This window comes from Natrix helvetica (assembly GCF_964273705.1).
Source record: "Natrix helvetica genome assembly, chromosome: 6".
NCBI lineage: Eukaryota > Metazoa > Chordata > Lepidosauria > Squamata > Natricidae > Natrix > Natrix helvetica.
Window position 1 is genome coordinate 37,777,676 of NC_138553.1, and position 23,564 is coordinate 37,801,239.

Consider the following 23,564-nt stretch of genomic DNA (forward strand, 5'->3'; position numbering starts at 1 on the left):
GGTATTGCGATGTCTATGATTGTAACCTTTTTCTCAACCAGTGTGATGTCTGGTGTGTTATGAACCAGTATTTTGTCCGTTTGTATACGAAAATCCCACAGGATCTTGACCATCTGATTTTCGGTGACTTTTTCAGGTTTATGTTCCCACCAGTTTGTTGTTGTTTTAATATTATAATTTTTGCACAAATTCCAGTGGATCATTTGTGCTACTGAATTGTGCCTCAATTTATAATCAGTCTGCGCGATTTTTTTACAGCAGCTGAGTATGTGGTCAACAGTTTCATCAACTTCTTTGCAGAGTCTGCATTTGGCATCATCAGAGGATTTTTCGATTTTGGCCTTAATGGCATTTGTTCGGATAGCTTGTTCTTGCGCAGCCAGGATTAGTGACTCTGTTTCTTTCTTTAATGTACCTGTCGTTAACCATAACCAAGGTTTTTCACTGTCCACTTTATCTTTTATTTTTTCCAGAAATTGACCATGTATGGCTTTGTTCTGCCAACTCTCCATTCTTGATTTTATCACATCTTTTCTGTATTCTTGTTTCGTCTGTTGGGCCTTCAGTAGATTTTTGTTCTTTACTTCGATTAATAGATGTTCTTGACTTTCTTTTAAATAATCAGCTAGTGCATGTTTTTCTTCTTCAACTATTTGCTTCACTTGTAATAATCCTCTGCCACCTGATTTTCGGGGCAGGTATAGTCTATCAGTGTCACCACGTGGATGTAAACTGTAGTGCATTGTCATTAGTTTCCTGGTTTTTCGGTCCAAAATGTCCAAATCAGCTTGTGTCCAGTTAACTATACCAGCTGTGTATCTTATAACTGGTATTGCCCAGGTATTTATGGCCTTGATTGTATTTCCACCATTTAATTTAGATTTCAAAATTTTCCTAACTCTGTTGGTGTACTCTCTCCTGACAATATTTTTTACTTGTCCATGTTTGATGTTATCCAACTGCAAAATGCCTAAGTATTTGTAGGCTTCATTTTCGTTGCATTTAATTAGTTGGCCATTGGGCATTTCAATTCCCTCACATGTAGTGATTTTGCCCCTTTTTATGGATACAGTGGCACATTTTTCCATGCCAAACTGCATTGAAATATCGGTGCTGAATACTCGGACTGTGTTTGTCAGTGATTGGATTTCTATTTCTGACTTTCCATAGAGTTTCAAATCATCCATATATAATAAATGTGAAATTTTTTCAGCTTCTTTGGCTGTTTGGTAGCCTAATTTCATTTTTTTAAAGATTACTGATAGTGGGATCATCGCGATGATGAAGAGAAGAGGTGAAAGTGAATCACCCTGGAAAATTCCTCGCTTGATATTAACCATTCCATAGTTCTCATTCCCTACTGCCAACTCAGTTCTCCATTGTTTCATCGCCTTTTCAGTGAAGGATGTAATATTTGTACTAATGCCAGTTGTTTCTAAGCATTTTATGATCCAACTATGTGGCAATGAGTCAAATGCTTTTTTATAATCAATCCAGACCATATTCAAGTTCGTTTTTCTTTTCTTACAATTTTCTAATATCATTTTATCAATTAGGAGCTGATCTTTTGTGCCCCTACTCCTTCTTTTGTTGCCTTTTTGCTCTACTGGCAAGATGTTGTTTGTTTCCAAATAATCCATAATATTATCTGCAATAATGCCTGTGAGTAATTTAAAGGTTGTTGGCAAGCATGTTATTGGTCTGTAGTTTTCAGGTATTATTATTATTATTATTATTATTATTATTATTATTATTATTATTATTATTATTATTATTATTATTATTATTATTATTATTATTATATTTATTTTTCCCAATACAACTCATGCAAAGGGTCATCCACAACTACATTACATTTTCCACACTCATATTTGTGATTCCTTATAACTTCTTTAAACTAAACATTTTAAGTACAAATCAACGCATTGACATATATATCACTAATGCAGTTTCCTATCTCTTCCATTGACATAATTAACATCTTATGTATTGAATACAAGTATATCAAGTATAGGTTAAACATGAATTGAAAAACATCTAATTCAAATGTATAAGCTGTGAATTTATTATATAATCACAGGCAAACATTGCACTTATGCCTAAATCCTCTACCCACGCACATTATAAGACAGATAAAACTATCTTAGCTGGCTGTTGTAAATATTACTCTGCTAATTCAACAAGAAATGCAACTGCATGAATTCTTAATGCAGAACACAGCTAAAAGTGATTTTAGCAATTTTCTTTCCAAGTTAATTCAAAATGTATATCCAAATGTTCCTCTTATTTTTTCCCCAAGCACTAGGGAGGATTATATTCAAAACCAGACATTTTTGCTGTGTGTGTGTGTGTGTGTGTGTGTGTTTGCTTGCTTCTGGTCTCCAGAGTCAGAAGGGCCGGTTGGGACCCCCAGAGGTCATCTAGTCCTACCCCAGACAGTGCCTCCCCGCCCCACATTCCCCAGCCCCACCTCCTCTGGGAAGGCTCCGGTGGGGGGGGGGAATGCAGAGCCCCTGCAGAGAGCCCCTGCTGCTCTCCCTCACCCTTCACTCTTACTCCCTCCCTCTCTTCACAGGCCAAGCGGCCGCAGCGTTACTGGGACGGTGATCATGGATGTGCTGTTGCCCCGGGGAGGGGAGGTCTGGCCGCCAGCAAAGGTCTTCCGCCGAGGCACCCCATGCAGGCAAAATAGCGAGCGAGCGAGCGAAGGAGGATCAGGCAGGGCACCGAGGCCCCTTCGCCTCCCACTTTGTCTTGATGAGGTTGCTGCAACTTCCGGGCGCGGACGGACGGAGGTAGCCAAAGCGGCCCGGGCGGGCGAGTGGGCAAGCAATGGAGGATCAGGCAACTCGCTCGCTCGCCTGCCCCCATGGGCTTCCCCACCACTCTGGCTACTTCCGTCCGTCCGCGCCCACAGCTGCAGCGACCTCATCAAGACAAAGTGGGAGCGAAGGGAGGCGAAATGACCTCCCTTTGATCACTCGCTATCCCCTCCTGTCCGCACTATGCTAGCCCTGCTCTCACTGATTGGCTGGCTCACCAATCGTCCCGCCCACCTCTAAGAGCCCTATCTATAGAAAGCCAAGCAGAAAAAAAGTTAACTGGGTTTAGATAGGGCTCTTAGAGGCGGGTGGGGTGATTGGTGAGCCAGCCAATCAGTGAGTGGGCAGGGTTAGCATAGTGCAGGTGGGCGGGGGAAGCGAGCAATTGAGCAGCTTCTGGATGGGCGGGGGTGAGTGAGCAAACTTGTTCTGAATAGCTCGCTAGAGGAGGCCACCTCCAGCACTCCTTTGCTGTACCCTGGCCTCTTACCGCCCCCCTGCCGCCCCCCTGGCCTCTTACCGCCCCCCTAAGCCATCTCACCGCCCCCTAGGGGGCGGTAGCGCCCACTTTGGGAACCACTGTTATACATACTTGCAAAAACATTATCTTTGGTTCTGAAGCTCAGATGGTTATGGCTGCAACTGCTTGCAAGCAACAGGAAAAGTAAAATTGCATCTTCTCAGTTTAGGGTCCTTCTTGATAGTATAGTGGAATAATAAAAATCCAAACTCAGAATATTGTCTTACTACAAGAAAAATAACAGAAACCTTCATTTTGGGACTCTCAATGGTATATGTAGTCATGCATGTTTTTATATTAAAATACTAATTTTGCAATTTTGATCCATCTGCCTATTTTATTTAAAATTAATGAAATACAATCTTAATATTATCCACAATTCAATTTTAGAAACTACTGGAAAAATTAAAAAAGAAAGAATTGGAATATACTCAGTTAGAAGAGAGACAAAATGAAGAATCATTGGGTAAAAGGAATCTGCAAGCAACTCTTAATCAAAAGGAACTGGACTGTCAACAACTTCAGGCAAGACTGTCTGCATCGGAAGACTCATTACAGAGATTGCAGAAAGAATTGTGTGAAAAGAGAGAAGCAAGCCAAAAACTTAAGGAAGAATTGTCAGAAGCTGAAGCCAAGAACCAGCATCTTAAGGCAGAATACAAGCAGCTACAACAACAAAGGGAAGAACAAGAACAGCGAAGCCTGCTGCTTCAAAATGAGCTCAATCAGGTAAAATTAACTTTATCCATTCTTAAGCAAATAAATTCTAAAGCCTGATTTCACTTATTGACCAAGAATTCCTATACCCTTTTTCATATTTAGACAGAAATAAAAACTTAAAAAAAAAGAAAACAGCCAACTACAGCATGCAAATATCTTCTGTAAACCATTGTTTTAAATTTATGATATCTCAAATGAAGCAGTCTTAGAATCTTAGCATCATACAAAACTAATCCTGAAAGTACCATTTAGTTTAAGGAGATTAAGCAACAATGTTTCTCCCTCCTGCCTCTACATTTGATTTCAAAGACAATTTACCTGCAATAAACCAGAACATTATTCTGCCAATTAGCAATTAACTTTTTCTCTGCCTCTGGAGCTTTCTGCTATGTTAGTTTTTGCCTGACTTAAACTATATTTAAGTGTGCATAGATATTAATAGGTTCCCCTTAGAGTTAAGCAAGAACATTAATCACTATTAGCTGGTAATAGCTTGTGGCCACCAGAATCAACTTAGGCCTTTCCCACTTCTCCCTCTGGTATGTTAGACGTGATCCCTTGAACTCTGGTCCTTTTCCATCATCACTTTAGAATTCATAGTGATCTTCATTTCATCTTGGAAATTGCAGCTCTTTCAGAAGCCAAAACTGTATAAATCCAGCAGTTAGTTTTCAGTTAACCTGCTGCTCCCCCTCCTCTCCAAAACCCGTAATCTTTTCCTGCTAGTCTTTCAGATAATTTTCATCTCTTCCATCTGTGAAATCCTATCCCCTGTGATAGCTCTACATGAATACCCTTTATCCAGTCCAGTTTAGTGCTTTCCAAGCTAAATCAATCAACCTTCGCATACAGTTCGTATGTTTTGGGTAATCTCATGATACAATAACAGACTGTGTTTACTTGCTCCCCTCTTCCCAGTGCAGTTTATACACAAGTTTAACTTGTCTGAAGAAAAAAAATAAACCTGTAGATTATTCTGTGGTTTAAGTCAGTTAAGGCAATCTAGTCATATAAATGTATTATACTAAATATACATATTGGTTTTATACAAATAAAGTAGAGCCAATGTATAGTGGTTAAGGTACTGGACCATCCAGGTTTAAGTTCACTCTTAGGCATGAAAGCTAGCAGTGTGACATCTGTCCAGCCATCTGGACTAGACCAATAAACTTTATCTACTCTAGTAGATAAAGACCTGTATTTATTTATTTAGCATATTATTTAGCATATACATGGACTTACAGTAGTTCAAAATCTGCAGTCATTAGTGAAGAAACTTTTATCTTGCAGTGGATTGATTTGGGAAAACAAATATAAAGCTGCTCTCATTATTTGAGCTGCAGTCTATTTGTGATTGGAAGAGAAGCATGAACTGTGTCATCCCATGGGCCAGATGTATGGCTGTCCACAACTTACTAGGACTGAATGTGTTGATAGCATTTTTATGCAAGCACAGTAGATTAAAAAAACAAACAAAGCATGGCATGTTCATCAAAATGAAACTTGTTTTCATTTCCAGTTACACAATAAACTTCTGGAAACAGAACATCAACTTGGAGAAGCACAGGGGCGACTAAAAGAGCAGAGACAGCTATCTAGTGAAAAGCTGATGGAAAAGGAACAGCAAGTGGCTGACATTCAGTTAAAACTTTCACGTGCTGAAGAGGAGGTAAGAATTATATTCAGAATATAATTTTGGTTGAGTTGAATTTCTGTTTTGTGATTAGTAACCAGAAAACTTTGTCTTGCATGTCTCTTCCCTTTGCTTGCTTTAATTAAATATATCTTCCAAAATTCCTTAATCCTTCATTAAACTTAATGGATCAGGGTATTAATTCTTCATCATTAGGCTGGGAGTGGTTGATGTCTGATTCTCAAGTTTTTTTCAGGGTTAGGTCCAACCTTTTAACTGAGTATGTGTAAGAATTATAAAGATTATTGTTTTTGCTGCCTAATTAATGATTAGTATCTAAAAATTACAATTTTCTCAGAATAGTTGATAATGAGAAACTTTATTTTTCTATGCATCTTTCCTAAAAAAGAATGCCGAATGTAATATAGGAATCAATCACCTACTGTTATAATGTTGCTATAACCTTTTGATTTTGTTGGAAAAGTTGTTGAAGTGACTGATTTTTATTTAAAAAAAACTTTTAGGACAAACATAACACGACTTCTAATTCTAATAAAAAGGCATCTGATATAAAATACTTCAATATTAGAGTAAATTATAAACTATTAAACTACTAAATTGTGCTTGTCAGTTTTCAGTCAACAGTCTGTGACTATTTTTCTAAGCTAAAGGAAAAAGCGGCAAATACAACTGAATTGCAACATCAATTAGACAAAACGAAGCAGCAGCATCAAGAGCAGCAGAATCTTCAGCAAAGTACGACAGCAAAACTTCGAGAAGCCCAGGTAAGAGAATTTTGCTGCTAAGAAAAAAGCCCAACATATTTCTCGTGTGCTAGAACAGAGTTCCCCAACCTTTTTGGCTTTGCGGACCAGTGGGGAGGGGGGAGGGGATGGTTCCACATGCGTGGTGGACAAGTGTACATGCGCATGCAGCTCCATTTGAGTGAGCAATGGGCATGCACGCACGCTGCTTGCGCAATTGGAAAGCATGCACATGGGCATGCTGCTGCACGAGTAGGGATGCGTGCACTCCCACGGCCCAGTTCCAAAAGGCTCAAGGCCCGATAGTGGGCCATGGCCTGGGGGATGGGACCGTGAGCTACAAGAAGAAATATTTTTGTTAAAATGCAGGTTATAGTTACTACTACAAGATAAGGAGCTTGATAGAATTAAGTTTTGATGATTTATAAATGGACTGTTATGCTATTTAATAGAACTCTCATTAGGCATGACATATCAAGGGGTCCAGAATTTGACATATTTTTGTTTTGAAACATTGTTAGAGGCAACTGCATTTCTGAAGCTCAGTTCAAAGTAGGAATTTACCTTCAAATCTATATATTTCATAATACGTAGCACTTTATCATTATTTGTGGCAGAATTTGTGGCAGATACCATTAATTCATTTATATAGGCTTTAGAGATGTATCATGTCTTTTTCTCTTCTTCCTGTTTTTTTTCTGAAAAATGAAAAAAAACTTTTATGTTTTAAACCAAGTCATTTTCTCTTGTATGTTCCTCATTACAAACATTTTATTTTGATTGTACTTTTTAACTTTCATGGTTAAACTTTCTATTTAATTACATGAAGAAGAAAAATGGTTTCAAGTTTTTGTTAAAAAGGGGGCCAGGAGCTCTCTGTAAATTTAGTATGCAGAAATTATGTTCCTAGATATATTTAGCAATTGTATTCCCCCTTTCCAAGAATGATTTAGAGCAAGTTCTACGTCAGATTGGTGATAAAGATCAAAAAATCCAAAACCTTGAAGCCCTGCTACAAAAGAGTAAGGAGAATATTTCTCTGCTAGAAAAAGAAAGGGAAGACTTGTATGCAAAAATTCAAGCTGGTGAAGGAGAAACAGCAGTTCTAAATCAGTTACAGGAGAAGAATCATGGTTTGCAGGAACAGGTAAGAAGTTTTCAAAGTAAAAATTCCAAATTTGTTAGACTACAGTATTTTAAAAGTGGCATATTTTGTTACTTAATGGGTCACTTCTTGTTGCCTAAAGTCTCTGTTGCAGGTAGTCCTCAACTTACCACCACAATTGAGCTCAGAATTTATGTTGCTAAGTGAGAAACTTGTCAAGTGAGTTTTGGCCCATTTTAGGACTTTTCTTCCCACAGTTCTTAAGTGAATCACTGCAGTTGTTAAATTAGTAACACGGTTGTTAAGTGAACCTGGCTTCCCCATTGACTTTGCTTGTCAGAAGATGCAAAAGATAATCACATGAACTAGGACATTGCAACCATCATAAATATGAACCAGTTGTCAAGCATATGAATGTCAGTCACATGACCATGGGGATGCTGCAGTGATCATAAGTGTGAAAAATGGTCATAAGTCACATTTTTCAATGTGGTTGTAACTTTGAACAGTCACTAAATGAACTGTTGTAAATCGAGGATTACCTGTATTGCACTAGGAATTAACTACATTAAGGTTAGATGTGGGGTGATGGAGGAAACAAGGCAAACACTTAGAAGTGGAGAGTTTGTTAGGAATAAAACTCTTCTATGAGAATTTTTGGAAGGAAGCTAAAAATCCAAAGCTGCTTTTCACTCTTATTTTTCATTCTAACAGACAGGGCCAATTTTGATTTATCTCTCTGAAGGAAGGATTCAGGACAGCCCTGCATAGTGAGTAGAGTTGTTGGGTCCAGCTGAAGTAACTTAGGGTCTAGCATTATTCTATGGTTCTGTAGCAGGAAGTGATCTGAAAATATCTTTTAGAAGATCTTTTAGGTTGCTTTTCAGAAACACAGGGATGGTGGGGTCATTGTAATCTCCCAGGAATGCTGTTCGGGCATGAGGGCAGCGACAGAAAGTCAGACTCTGTGATCTGTCCAGATAACATTCCTTTGGTATGGACCCAGAAGAACTCTTTTGTTCTAGATCTTTAACAGACATGCAAAAACCACTTGAAGAAGAAATTGCAAAGGATACCCAAGTCTCGAGACATAAAACATCAGGATTGGTCCACAGCCAGTTTTAATCTCAATATTTTATCATTGTTTTTCTTTATTTTGCATATAGGTAACACAGCTGGCAGAAAAATTGAAGAATCAATCAGAAAGTCATAAACAGGCCCTAGAAAATTTGCATGAGCAAGTGCAGGAACAGAAATCCCATTTAAGAGCATCTCAAGATCATGTTCTTTCATTGGAAACAACTATCAGTGAGCTACATAATCAGCTAAGTGAAAGTAAAGAAAAAGCAATGCAACTTGATTTGCAGGTGATCTAACTTTGCATTTTTACTTATGTAAAATATAAGGGATAGGAATGCTAATTTAATTTTAACAAACCCAGTAACACCTCTCTATTAAGCTAAGCTCCAGAAAGTTTTAAATTTGTAAGCATTGTATACACTGGCTGCATTCGGATATTATGTCACTATTTTATTGTGATGAAACTGCTCTGAGTGAGCCTTGGGCTTACATGTTTTTCTCTTGTCTCTATGGCACAGATGTGAGAAGATTATTGAAACCTTTGCTTCCATAGATTTTTATCTAATAGCTCATTGTGGTGGGGAATAAGCAATGATAAATCTTGGTCTTGAGTATCCCCTTTATTATGACTGCAGTTTTTTCATCTCAGTGAGAGTACTGAGAAAATAGTGTATTGAAGATGTTACTTTGCATTATAGCTTTTAAAAGGTAGACATAGATATGAGGTTAGAAAAAAAATCAGATGGTGGTGTATTCCTGTGGTCTTCTCGAAGGCCAATAGACAAACATCAAAGCTTTGGACAGGTGTTCCACAAGCTGTTGGAGGGAAGGGGAAATGCCTGTGTATGTAACATCTGTCAACGTCCGAGACAGTGCACCATTCAAAGTTGCCGCAACGCGCTGTTCCGGAGTTGCCACACACACATGGGGGAGGGGGGTACATGGGGGCACAGATGGGTGTTGGGTGATGGGACTCATGCTGGGAGAGGAGCCAGGGAGGCAAGCCAGCTGCTGTCGGTTCAGAAGCCGTCCAGGCCTGAAGAGTACTTGCTGGAGCCAGCCAGGGAGCCAGCTGGGAACAACCGGGAACAGGAGGGCGGGGTGTGCTGAGTCTATATAGCCAGCTGGCTAGCAGAAGCTGGTAATGCTGGCTAGAAACCCTTTTACTTGTATTGTTCACCACGTGCCAAACTGAGACTCCAGTAAAGAGGCGTGTTCTGCTCACAGTGTGGACTCTTCTTTTGCTGGTTTGGTTTGTAACCGTGACATCATCCCTGCAGAAAAGTGGACTTTTAGAAGGGGATCAGATCATTTTGTTAATGGGATAACTTATACCAAAAACATATGCTTCGCATCCTTCTTTGTCTATCTTCTTCCTCTGTCCATTGGGGGGAGACACAGAGAAGAGTGGCTCCTCTCCTCTGCTACTGGTTCTTTGATCTATAGAAATTGCAGAACTGGCAGGAAAAGACCCATTTCTTCCCTTTCTCTTTTCTGTCAAGTGGGTCTTTTTGCTTTTGGGGGAACTGGTACCCCAAAAACTGCTTTCCCTCCTTCGCTCCTTGCTGTGAGTGACAAGGCATAGAAGAGAAATGGGAAAGGAGTTTTTTGTGCACATTGGAAACTTTTTGACTCTCCTGCTGCTAAAAGGCAAATGGCACTGAAAAGCTGTGACCAAAGACTTGGGGCACATAAAACATGTCCAATAGTTTCAGGTGGCCAAGTCACCCCATTAAACTGCTCAGCATAGTCTGTGCAAGCAAAAGACAGACAGTGGGCCAGGATAGGTTGAATTGTCCATATCCTCAATAAATAGTTAATAGGTCTTCTCTATGCCAGGGCGAGCAGGATATACAGATGTGCCATTCAAAAAAGTTTCATAGCTTGATTTAACTATTGGATTACATAGCCTCTTATTCCCTTACAGGTTTCTACTGCAATTGACATCTTTGCTTAGATTTTGGTGGTTTATAAATATGCCTTTGTAAATATCAATTTAATTCTGTTGAACTGAGTTTAGAATCAAATATCTGGATGAAATTTTATAGCAATTTAATATACTATGATCAAACAGTAAAGTCAAGCATTTCGCAGTCTTGCTAAATTATTCATACTTGGTAACACGTTTTAGAATATAAATGAATTGTGGTTTTTCAGTCATGTACAATGTTTAATTTTTCTGGTTAATTTTGGTTCAATTTTTACAATTTAGTAAGTGTATCACAGCATTGTTTGTCTCGCTGTCTATATATCTATCTATCTGTCTTATCCATTGATAATGCTGTGGTACACTTAGTAAATTGTTCACTCTTGGAAAATCTGAGGTTTTACAAGGTAACAACTGTGTAATATTATAAATATTAAGAGAATATATTTTCATTCTGTGTCAGGTAAAAGCAAAGACTGAATTGCTTCTTTCAGCAGAGGCAGCAAAAGCTGCTCAGAGAGCAGACCTTCAGAATCATTTGGATACTGCCCAGAATGCATTGCAAGACAAACAGCAGGTAAGAGAAATAGAAAGGACCTATATTATGGCTTCACAATTAAGAAAGATTTATTAAAAATAAGGTCAATCTTATGTATCATCATCTAAAATATGTAACTCTGTAATGCTATTTTTATATTTAATTCAAATAGTCCAAGTGATACCTTTAAAATTATAATTTCTAAATAAAATATAAAATGTTGGGGGGGAAATGTTTTTGGGGACTAAAAATCTGAATAATGGACATGGTAGTACATGGACACCAGAATAGAAGAGAATAGAAGAGAAAAAAATGGAGAAAAGCACAAAATAAAAACCCCACATATAGAAGTAGAACAATAGTGGCAAAATACTACCAATAGTTATAGATGTATCACTAAACTACTAAACTAAACACCAAAACTTCGGCAGTATCACTTGAACACCATCGGCATTGAAAAAAATCCCCATCAGTCAATTACAAAATTACACTTGGAACAGCTTTCATCCTGCACCAATGCCTTTAAAACCACCATGCATTCACACCTGCCTATAACAGGTCCTTTGGGAGGACTGAATCTATATAAATAAAAATGTAATGTTTGTTTGTTCAAAATCTCAAATCTCTGAAAGTTCTTCACCGATTGCTTTGAAATTTTGACACAACGTTGCATTCGAATACGCTCATGTTTTTATATTGAGTTAACCCATGCATGCATATATAATTTATATTATATAGATGTCACACCTGTGACAGGTAAAAACATGCTTTTTTGTAAAAACATGCTTTTTTGTAAAAACATGCTTTTTTGAAAACCAGCGCCATCTGCTGGACGTAAAAGCAACACATGCTATACTAAATATTTCACAATTCCATTTCAATGTTTCCGATTGCATTGTTATATTGAATTTTCATAGATTTCGATTTATTTTCATTTTGATTTAATTATTTAGTGTGACATTGCCTTGGAATTGAGCGGTGTCATTTACCATACCGTTCATTTTGTGAGTATAGTACCGTGTTTCCCCGAAAATAAGACAGGGGTTTATTTTCTTTTGCCCCACGAAATATGGCCTTGGGTTTATTATAGGGGAGGGCTTATTATTTTCTGGGGCAGGCGAGAAGTGAAGTGCGCCTTTTACCTTTCCAGCTCCGTCGCGTTCCTCGCCATTGTGCTCAGGGAAGCGGCTGGTTAAAAAAAAAAAACCTCCCGAGTTCAATCAAACTTCTTGAACTCGCAAGAGGTTTTTTTTTTTTTAACCAGGGCTTCCCTGGACACAATGGCGAGGACTGCGACGGACCTGGAAAGGTAAGAGGCGCGCCTCGTGGCCCAACACCGCCCACCTTGCCCCAATGGTAAAGGCAGCCTGCCTAGTTCCCTTCCCTGCCGCCCCTTGAGCGAGGGGTGGCAGGTGGGGGGAGGAGAAGCGAAGCGCGCCTTTTACCTTTCCAGCTCCGTCACGTTCCTCGCCATTGTGCTCAGGGAAGCGGCTGGTTAAAAAAAAAACACCTCCTCCCGAGTTCAATCAAACTTCTTGAACTCGCGAGAGGTTTTTTTTTTTACCAGGGCTTCCCTGGACACAATGGCGAGGACTGCGACGGACCTGGAAAGGTAAAAGGCGCGCCTCGAGGCCCAACACCGCCCACCTTGCCCCAATGGTAAAGGCAGCCTGCCTGGTTCCCTTCCCTGCCGCCCCTTTAGGGTGGGGGGGGGCGGAGAAGCGAAGCGCGCCTCTTACCTCGCTGCGTTCCTTGCCCATTCATCCAGTGAAGTCCCTTGTAAAAAAAAAACCCATGAATTCAACTAGCGAGGTTTTTTTTTAACAAGGGGGTTCAATGGGCAAAGAACGCAGCGGAGCTGTCAATCTCCGGTAGCTCTAGGACACGCGCCTGGCGGCTCCCCCCCCCACATTGGTAAACGTTGCTACAAATGAGACTCCAAACAAATGATAGAATGGGGGGGGGGGAACGAAGGCAGAGGACAGAGAATGAAACAGAAAAGGAAGAGAAGGGGGGAGGGAAGGAAGGGAAAGGAAGGCAAAGGACAGAGAAAGAAACATTCTCCCCCCCTTCTCTTCCTTTCCTGTTTCTTTCTCTACCCTTTGCCCTCCTTCCCCCCATTCACTTCCTTTGCTCTTTCTTTCTCTGTCCTTTCCCTTCCTTCCCCTTTCTTCCCCCCCCCCATTCTCTCCCTTTCCTGTTTCATTCTCTGTCCTTTGCCTTCCTTTCCCTTCCCTCCCTCCCCCCTTCTCTTCCTTTTCTGTTTCATTCTCTGTCCTCTGCCTTCGTTCCCCCCCCCATTCTATCATTTGTTTGGAGTCTCATTTGTAGCAACGTTTACCAATGTAGAGGGGGGGGGAGCCACCAGGCGCGTGTCCTAGAGCTACCGGAGATTGACAGCTCCGCTGCGTTCTTTGCCCATTGAAGCCCCTTGTTAAAAAAAACCTCGCTAGTTGAATTCATGGGTTTTTTTTTTTTTACATGGGGCTTCCCTGGACGAAACGGCAAGGAACACAGCGGAGCTGTCAATCTCTGGTAGCACTAAGATACGCGTCGCTTCCCCCCCCACTGCTACCCCCTCCCTAAAGGGAGGTTGGGGAAGGGAAGCAGCCAGGCAGCCGTTATCATTGGGGCTTGGTGGGAGTTGTTCTTTTTGCTCGGGAGGGAATGGGGTGCGAGAGGGATCAGGTGGGGGAGGGGGGATCGCATTGCTGAACTCTTTTTGCAGCGGACTCTTTTTTTCATGGGACGGAATGGGGCGCGAAGCACTTTGCTTCGCCTGCTGCTCCTTTTGCGCTGGGCTCTTTGCAAGGGAGGGAACGGGTTTTTTGAAGTGCATTGCTGCCGCGGGATCGGGACAGAACAGGGTTTTTTTGAAACGTATTGCTAGCCTACCGCTCTTTTTGCGGTGGGCCCTCTTTTTGCCCGGCAAACTGTACCCGTAGGTATGGCAAGGGCTGTGGGGTGCGTGGGGCATGCCCCCCCTCTTCCCACTCCGGTTTTGGGGGGGCTTATTTTGGGGGGAGGGGCTTATTTTGGCTCATGCTCTGAAAAACCCGATTGGGTTTATTAGCAGGACGTGGCTTATTTTCGGGGAAACACGGTATATTCTGAACAGTTCAGCCTCTCTCCAGCTTCGTTCCGACAGTCCCTTTATATGTGTGGCTGGGCTGCGGACGCACTCTTTCCGCCCCTCCTCTGAACAGCTTTGGCCATTTCCACCAAGGGAAGCCGAAGCCCTTCGGCCTCCCCTTCCCCTCTCTCCCCTTCCCTCCCACCGGGCCTTTGCTGTCTGCAGCGGGGCGGTGCCTGCGCCATCCCTTGGCTGCCTCCCCCCGCCCTTAAGCCAGCTTTCCCCCGCCCAGCCCAGCGGAGTTCCAGAGGAGGCAGAGGCGGAGCGTCTCCTCAGCCCAGCCGGCCGTGTATGCTCTCCACCACCACCCCTCACAGCGAGCCAGCTACGGCCTCTCCAAGGTGGCTCCAACGGGGCAGCGGCGGTGTCAGCCTGAGGTGCAGCGGGGCTGGGGCAGCCGCTGGGTGCCCCATGAGACCGCGGCTTCAGCGGCGGAGAGCTACAATCACCTGGACGAGTCGCACACTGAAGACTTCTCCTCCTCCGAGATCCTGGACGTCTCACTCTCCCGGGCCACTGACTCGGGGGAGCCTGAGCGCAGCTCCTCCTCCGAGATGCTCAACAATTCCACGAGGCCAACAGCCCTGGCGCCGTCTCCCCCAACCAGCCTCGCCTGGCCCAGCAGCCCCGAGGCCTGACCAAGGCAGCGCCCACCCCCACCCCTCTACGCCCATGAGGGACACCCCCAGCCTCCCTCCCATCCAGCCCGTCGTTCCGGAGGCTGCCCATCACAGGGAGCTTGGAGGACGCCAAGCTGGGGCCTGCAGGGGCATCCTCCATGGTGGCTCTTGCAGGGGCCACCGTGGCTCACTTCCATGCGGGGGCTGCCTCTGCCGGGGGAGCCTTGGCCGGTGCAGTGAGTGGCAGGGCCCGCCAGGTGGGCAAGACCCTCACGAACCTTGCCACTGCTGGCAATGGCATGACCCTGCCTGGAGGGAACCACCTGGGAATGTTTCTTCGCATGCTGTTGGTAAATGTTCCCGGTCCAACGACTTTCCAGCAATTGAAAATTGTTTCTCCCATGGACAATTATATGTTGCATGTTCTAGAGTCGGCAAACCAGACAATCTCTACATCTGCACAGACAATGGAACAACAAAAAATATTGTATACCCACAAGCATCGTGAAATTAAACATATTAGAAACTTGTGCTTTCTCTTTTCTTTCTTTTCCATTTAACCAGACTGGGCCACAGCAACGCGTGGCCAGGTACAGCTAGTTAGTGAATAAAAATGCCAAATCAAGTCTAAACTTCTGGCTGACTATGTGACGAGCCATAGTAATTTTGTTTTATATACTGGATGTTTTCAGATGTAAAGTGTTTCTTTTATACCTAAACTGATGTCACTGTATTAGATTGTCTAAAAATGTTTTTTTTAAATTATTGCTAATAGGAATTAACAAAAGTCAGCACTCAGTTGGATCAAGTTGCTTCCAAGCTGCAGGACAAAGAGGAATATTGTATACAGCTGGACTCCAGTCTTAAAGAGTACAAAGAAAAGCACCTTAATTTAGAGCAAAAAACAGAAGAGCTGGAAGGTCAGCATAAGGTTTGTATTTATTTCTTTTAGTTCATATTTCCAATTGTGGCTGGGGTCCATATGGAAAGGCAATGAGAAAGATAGAACAGCTGATGCAAAGTATAGTCATTATTAAATATGAAATGAGCGGCTCAAACAGTATCTGATTTCACATAGAAGCAGATAGGAAAATCTTAAGGACAGTCAAGAAAAGTCAAATCATTTTTAACTGGTGGAAAGTGTGAAAGAAAGATGTAAAGATTCATGTTTTTCTTATCCTTGCTATAACACAAAAGCACCAGTTATGTTTTTGGGTCCATAGCAGCAATCTTTGGATCGTAGAAGTCACAGAGAATTTTTGCTACGCTCTGCTGGTTTCTGTTTGTATGCCCTTTTTTCATTTTTCATTTGGAATATGACTAACACAAATGTTTAGAATTATAAAAATGGATGCTTCTCTGCCTAACTTTCTCCATAGAAAAAAATTCTGATCATCTAAATCTGTGATGGCGAACCTTTGGCATGCCAGAGGTGTCACACATAGCCCTCTCTGCTTGCATGCTCACTGTCGCCCCAGGTCAGATCTCCTCAGCGTGTCAGCGTTCCAAATATCATGCAGAATTAAATCAGAGTCCAAGGCAGAACTATCCTTAAAGTTCCCATTTAATAAGACAGACATGTTGGCATCGTACTGTGGAATCCCAAATCTGAAAACTTCCTGGGATTCCACTCAGTTGAAAGTTCATGATCTTATCCCCACATCCATAAATCCATCACATGGTCCAATCTTCTTCGGCCACGCTGGCATCTCCACCCAACTGGTTCCAGTCAGGTGCAGAGGTGCGGAGACAAAAGATGACCTTGGGCTTCTAGAAAAGAATGACAACAACATATTCCACAATTCTACTCCTTTCTATTCCCCCTCCCAATTAGTACACTAATGAAACAGCATAGGAAAATAATAGAGAGTGTGGCAGGCCAAAAATCCTAAAAGGAATATAACTGCAGGCTTGACACAGCGTTTCTTTTCTAAGCTTCTGTTTCCCTGCAAATGATGAAACAAAAACTCATGAAAGAAAAATCACTTGCCGTGATGCCAGTGTTGGAATGCCCCGCCTCCTGCTGGCCATCTGGTCTTTGGGTCTCTGCTACGCATGTGTACATGTCCGGGTTCTTTTTTTTTGCTTTTGCACATGCGCAGAAGCATTTTTTCAGTACTGTGCAGGGCTGCGTAGTGCGCATCAGTTCGCGGCAGCAGCAGCCAGAACCCACCCCTGGTGCACATGTCCGTGTTTGCACTCGCACGCACCTTTCAGTTTGAGCATGCGCCCATGCACAGTTTGGGCATTTGGTGCCTAAAAGGTTTGCCATCACTAATCTAAATCCTTACCAATATGAACCTTGCAGAACTCTGTTGAGATTTTTACCTCACTTTCAAGCACACTGTAGAAACAACCGAATGGCAAGAATGTCTTGAGAAATAGAAGAAATAGGATGAAATGGCAAACCTGAGAATGTATAGGAGAAGAAAAATGACAAGTATTGTTAAAATAAAGACTAGAAAAAAGGACAATAATGTATTTTAGTCATTGAGAAATAAAGATACATATACTAAAACAAACAAAGCAAAGTTAATTCAACAATGAATATTGGCAACCATATTTTCTTTGCTTCCTTTCACACTGAGGATTACTTGTTCATCAGGCAGTCTCTTTCAACAGAATTGGTGGAGGTTATATTTCTAACAGTCCACTGATCAACAAAAGACTATATTTGTTTTTGTCTGCCTGGATAATCAAACTCAAAACAGCAGGAACCACAAGGGAGAATATTTGCTTCTAATCCCTTTACCAAAGCAGTTTAAATTATTCTTTAGTAGTTTTAAGTTTTAAAAATTTCTGGTGCTAATGATAGGGAAAATATGTGTAGTTTGTAACCATAGTAATAACTGATACTACTATTACTACTGTAACTGCTAGTGGGTGAGGAAAACTAGAAAACAGATTTCTATACTTAATCACACATTGATCAACTTCATAGAGAAACTTTGCAATCAGGGAAAAAGTTTTTACAGACATTGAAGTTAAAACATTGGAAAAACAATTAAATTATGAGATTTGAAATTGCAAAAAAGTATCAGCAACTACTTTGACAAAAAAATTGAAGTGCAAGAAAGCAAAGATTGCTTTGTTTGAAATTTGTACATTTAAATGATATTTGTGTGATGCAAACAAGCATGCATGCATGCACAATCCAGTAATGACAAAAACAATAAAAAAGCAATGAATTAAACTAATTAAACTAATAATAGAGCTAAGTTGTAAAATTAGACTAGAAATGAAATAAATAAAATGTTAAAGGATATTAGTAATCTACAATAATTAAAATAAAAAAAATTAGGTTTGGGGCTAAAAAAAATAGTCTACAGAATTATCTACTGCTAATGAAATCAGTCTCAGAAGAAAGGAAAATGATTGATGCTAGCACATTCAGTTTTGAGGTTCTTCAAAAGTTTACAGGAGATAAGCATATGACAATTGTGCTCACCCTTGATCCTGTACATTAAGTACATTCTCCATTTGGATTTTGTTTCAAATTCAAAGATCAAACTTGCCAAGGATTAAAGTTTGACAAAATAAGTTGTAGCATATTAATAAATAAGTAGGCAGTATCAGCAGTCAAAGCTATGTTTCTATAATTACAGTTAACTGCAGAAATTAGTTTCAGTGAACCTGTTGTAGTTTTCTTCATGAACCAAAGGATTGATTGGTGAAATGACTTTTTTTAACTTAATAATTTTATGTAAAATGGTTTTTTTAAAAAATACTGTGCAATTTGAGTGTTTGGTCATATTTTGTAGTCATTGTCAACAGGCGTTGCTTTTGACATATCTATAACTAAATGTTTACCCAGAAGAGATGATTAGATATAAGGATAGCACTCTGAAAATTTGGAGGAGGATAGAATAAGAATTCCTATTGCTTTAGACTCTACTGAGGCCAATTTGACCCATGCAGAACGAAATGTTTTGACAGTCCATATTCATATTTGTTGAGAGAAGATAAGCAAAGCCAAAGAGGGTTAAGATGTCCGTTATCATTATATAATTATCATTTTGTTGTGATTATTTGCTTTCTAAAAATTATCATTACAGAAACTTGAAACTGATCTTTATGAAGTTGTTGGACAAAAAGAAAAGGCTCTCAAAGAACTAGAGCAGCAACGAAAACAGTACACAGAGTTGAACCTCAAAGCTACAGAACTGAGCAAACAACTAGAGGAAGAGAGAGAAATGTATGTTAAATTATTTGAATGTGCCACTTTTAGTTGTAGCCACATTTTAAAACTTGTCAGAGTTTCTAATTTTCTAGCATATTTTTTCTTTTGTACTCTGTTGCCTTGTTGGAGTTAAAACTAATAACTTTTATTTTGAATTATACATTTTGCTTAAATCTGCGTGGAATTATACATGTTTGGATATATCTACATCTATCTTATCTTATCTATCTATTATCTATCTATCTATCTATCTATCTATCATCTATCTATCTATCTATCTATCTATCTATCTATCTATCTATCATCTATCTATCTAATGTTTTTGCTTTGTTAGTGCATAATAATTTATTATTTTTATTTTACTACATTTTTAGGCCACTCATCTCCCCTACAGGGTGACTCTGGGCAGCTTCAGTGATAAAATTCAGTATTCGGTAATATTACTGAAATAGTGGAATTAATTTTACCAAGCAAAGTATAGGAAGTTTGTTGAATATTTGAAAAGTTATATAAAAGTCAATGCTCAATTATGTAATTTTGAACTTGAAATAATTTCATTTTTATACATTGTATTTATATAGGATATCTAGAGCCCAATTAGACTTACAGAAAAAAAGTGATACATTAGAAGAAGTAAGCCAACAAAGATTAAAGCAGGAAGAAGAAAATGAAAAACTGAAGTTGGAAATTGAGAAATTAAATCAAGATAAATTGAAGTATCACAGGGAATTTGAAGGAAAGCTGCAAATATTAACAGATGATTTGAAGAAAATGAAGCTGGAAAAAGATACTCTATTAAAAGAACTTGAAATCCTCAAAGGTAAATTGTCAAATAGCAACGAATCTTTGGAAGAAGCAAGGGATGCATTGGAGAAAGAGAAACAGAGAGGAAAGACAGCTGTAGCAGAAATTGTGAGTACTAAATTTTAAATAAAAGTATTTTCTTTGTAACCAATTTCACAGTTTGCAGGCTACCTGTGAAAATTCAAAGCAATATCTTAGTGGTGATGGCATTGACTATGGAAAGTATTGAACAAATATTTAATTGACCATTCTACTTATTATACGCGAATCTTGATGCCTACATTCATAGCCTATTTTGAAAAGAAAATGTTATTGCTTGGTAAAACATCATGTTCTTTACATAACAACTTTTGCTCCATTCTCTCATATATTTTGCTTTTAAAATCATAGTGATTACAATTTGTATTTAGATCTATGTTGTTTCAACAGTGGTGTGAGTTCTTGAAACTAATTTGAAAGGATATTAGAGTTCATTAGTAATATTTGTAATGTATTTTAGTAATTTAACAAACAATTCTTATTAAATATTGATTTTTATACAGGAAAAATCTTGTCAAGAAGCTAGGCATCAACTTCAGTTACAGTCAGAATCTATAGCTAAAGAACAGAATGAACTGAAAAACTTACTGGAAAAACAAGATGGGGTAATGTTAATTATTGACCATAAGCATGACTCCTATAGCATTCAGATACAGGTAGTCCTCGACTCAATGGCCACAATTGAGCCCAAAATTTCTGTTGCTAAGTAAGGCATTTGTTAAATGAGTTTTGCCTCATTTTACAACCTTTCTGGCACAGTTGTTAAGTAAATCATTGTAGTTGTTAAATTAGTAACACTGTTATTAAGTGAATCTGACTTTCTCATTGACTGCTTGTCAGAAGGTCGCAAAAGGTGATCACATGATCTCAGGACAGCCAGTTGCCATGCATCTGAATTTTTACCATGGGGATGCTGCAATCGTTTTAAGTGTGAAAAATGGTTTTAATATTTTTTCATGAATCACTTCAAATGGTCATTAAAAGAACTACCTGTAGCATTGCTATATTCAGAACTCTGTGGAAAGAAAGAATTAATTTTCCCTTAACTCTATATACAGTTTTTTCCCTCAAATGAATTATGAATTATTGCTGTGGGATTAAATTATTTGTAAGGGTGTATGAAATATGTGGAGTTTCATTATAATTGGATTTTTGAAAAATATGTACTTATTATTATGAAAAATGAAGTAGTAACATGAGAAAAAAAGATATTTTCTATCAAAGAATAATAATTGCCATAATAGAATGGTGTTGAAGTAATACCACATTTCAATATTTAGATTTCCAAACAGCTAGCAACAGAGCTTGATTCGGCACGTGTGCAAATCGTGCAGCTTCAAGGAATTCTTAAAGACAAAGATAAAAATGAACAACAGCTTCAAATGAAGGTAAAGGAATTGAAGGAATCTTTAGACCAGAAGAAAAAACAAAATGAGATACAACAAGCTGAATTAAAAACAGCCCTGTTAGAAAAGGTAAATTCATATAATCTCTCAGTAACATTATATGCTATACTATGTCTGATGCAAGATATTTTGTTGCTTCATAATAATTTTATGTATATAATAATAATAACTTATGATTTCATAATAATTTTTGGCTGTGGCATCATATCAACAGCATAATCTGTGGAGGCATTTATAGGCATGTGGAGTAATTCTTCAGAGCAAGATATCCTAAGGGAGATCTGTTAACATGTTTAGTGTGTTGTTATACTTGGAAAATAATTTGCTCCTCAGTAGCAAATATGAATCTAAATGAAATACTAATAAATTATGGAAACTAAGGATTCTTTAGGCCAACTTTGTATTATTATCTCACACTGGAATGATAAAAAATAGATTTTGACTTTCCTCTTCAGTAATTGAATATAAATAGTAAGTGTTCATTCTAATTTGCAGACAAATGAGACAAAATCCATGTTTAGCTTTCTTGCATGTAAAGTTTCTGTCTGCTTTTGTTCACCCATAGATTCATTAGATGATACAATTAGTCAGGGCTTCCCAAATGTTTGAATGCAATGGCATTTATATATGACCTTATTATCTGTTTTCTCAATTATCTTCATGTGTATAAGAGAAATATATCTTATGAATGTATGTATTAGGCAGAACTGGAAAATAAATTGCAACAACAAATAACATTATCAGAACAAGTCCTTGCTGGGCAGAAGGAAAAAATAACAGAATTGCAGAAATTCCATAAAAAAGCTCAAGAAAACGTGGAAAAACTTCAACTAGATATTTATGGTAAAGAATCTGAAATCTTGGCTATCCGGCAAGACCTTAAGGTATATGACTATGTTTTGAGACTGCACATGCTTCTTTCAGTGTGTATGCATCGTGTAAGTTAAAAGATTCTTTTGGTTAGGACTTAAGTGAAAAGTTGAAGCTAACAAAATATTTCAAAGAAGAATCCTTGTACTTGTCCCAAATCTCCGTACTTCATTTTTTTTTCTATTCAATTGTAACTATTCCTCCATGTATTTTATTTTATGTATTCTATTTTATCTATCTATGTTATGTATTCTATTCTATTCTATTCTATTCTATTCTATTCTATTCTATTCTATTCTATTCTATTCTATACCATTCTACTCTGCTCTGCTCTGCTCTGTTCTACTCTACTCTACATGTATTTTATTTTATGTATTCTCCATGTATTCTATTTTATTTTCCCTTGTCCCAAGTTTTCTAAAAAAAATTCTGTAATCAAAATGTTCAGGCCTTGTTAAAATATTTTAGCTTTGGACAACTTGTCTCAGCCAATCGCTGTGACCAACTCACCACGGTCAACTTGCCATGATCACTTAATGTCATGCTTACCTAGAAAAAGCAGCACATGGGGGAATATAACTTTAAAACAAACAGATTAAATGTAATGAGGATGGGAATGACTATATGAAGTGTTTAATTTTTATGTGTGAAAATGAGTGCTAATGATAGTTTATGAGGCATTAATTGACATGGACATAGTAAGAGGTTTTTTTTTTTTTGGTAAACACACAAAAATGTATACTCACCCACAGCCAAGATTATATTGTGATGAAGCACCCATTGAATTGAAGGAGTAATGTAAAAAATAATAAATTTAGAATAGTAGGATTAACAGTATAGGCTAATGGCACCATCTGCTGGAAGATAGATGCAAATAATAATTCTGATGGATGCTTTTCCATTACTTTCCTAGTAAAGTTGTAATATAGTTAAGATGATTGTTGAAGAAAGCTTGGCATTTGGAGTATAATATACATTTAAGCTTAAAGGATCTAATTAAAAAGTCCAGCAAGTAGCAATAGGGTTCATTCATTTGTAGCTTCTTTATGTTTAAAGTGTCTTGATTAGTAGTTAAATGTAATTTAAAACCTTTGTTAAACTATTGTTTGTTATGTAAAATAAGGATCTGGTAGAAATTAAATTGTTGGGCCAAAGAGTATAAAGTTTTCTGTTCCTCACATCTCTTGGCATATTTTTCCTTATTTCAGTTATAAACTCTCATCCTGAATCAGTTCTCCCATCACTCTTTTTCTGTCTAGGACATGGGTGTCTAATATTTTGGCTTACCTGGGCTTCATTGAATGGAGAGGCATTGTCTTAGACTGCACATAAAATACATAATATAGTTAATGTATATAAATCACACAATAATTTAAAAAGTTTATGACTTTGTGAGGCTGTGT

At 38.9% G+C, this 23,564-nt stretch overlaps 1 protein-coding gene across 1 annotated transcript in view; it reads left to right on the forward strand.

Annotated features, from left to right (window-relative positions):
- Positions 1 to 23,564, forward strand: part of EEA1 (early endosome antigen 1) — a 65,670-nt gene that overhangs the window by 26,981 nt on the left and 15,125 nt on the right. Inside the window, exons 11-22 of the mRNA XM_081957184.1 lie at positions 3,733 to 4,071; positions 5,582 to 5,731; positions 6,361 to 6,480; positions 7,403 to 7,606; positions 8,731 to 8,931; positions 11,035 to 11,148; positions 15,638 to 15,793; positions 18,918 to 19,057; positions 19,624 to 19,954; positions 20,389 to 20,490; positions 21,166 to 21,360; positions 21,993 to 22,175. Of these exons, the coding sequence (XP_081813310.1) occupies positions 3,733 to 4,071; positions 5,582 to 5,731; positions 6,361 to 6,480; positions 7,403 to 7,606; positions 8,731 to 8,931; positions 11,035 to 11,148; positions 15,638 to 15,793; positions 18,918 to 19,057; positions 19,624 to 19,954; positions 20,389 to 20,490; positions 21,166 to 21,360; positions 21,993 to 22,175 (2,235 nt within the window). The remainder of the gene's footprint in view (positions 1 to 3,732; positions 4,072 to 5,581; positions 5,732 to 6,360; positions 6,481 to 7,402; positions 7,607 to 8,730; positions 8,932 to 11,034; positions 11,149 to 15,637; positions 15,794 to 18,917; positions 19,058 to 19,623; positions 19,955 to 20,388; positions 20,491 to 21,165; positions 21,361 to 21,992; positions 22,176 to 23,564) is intronic.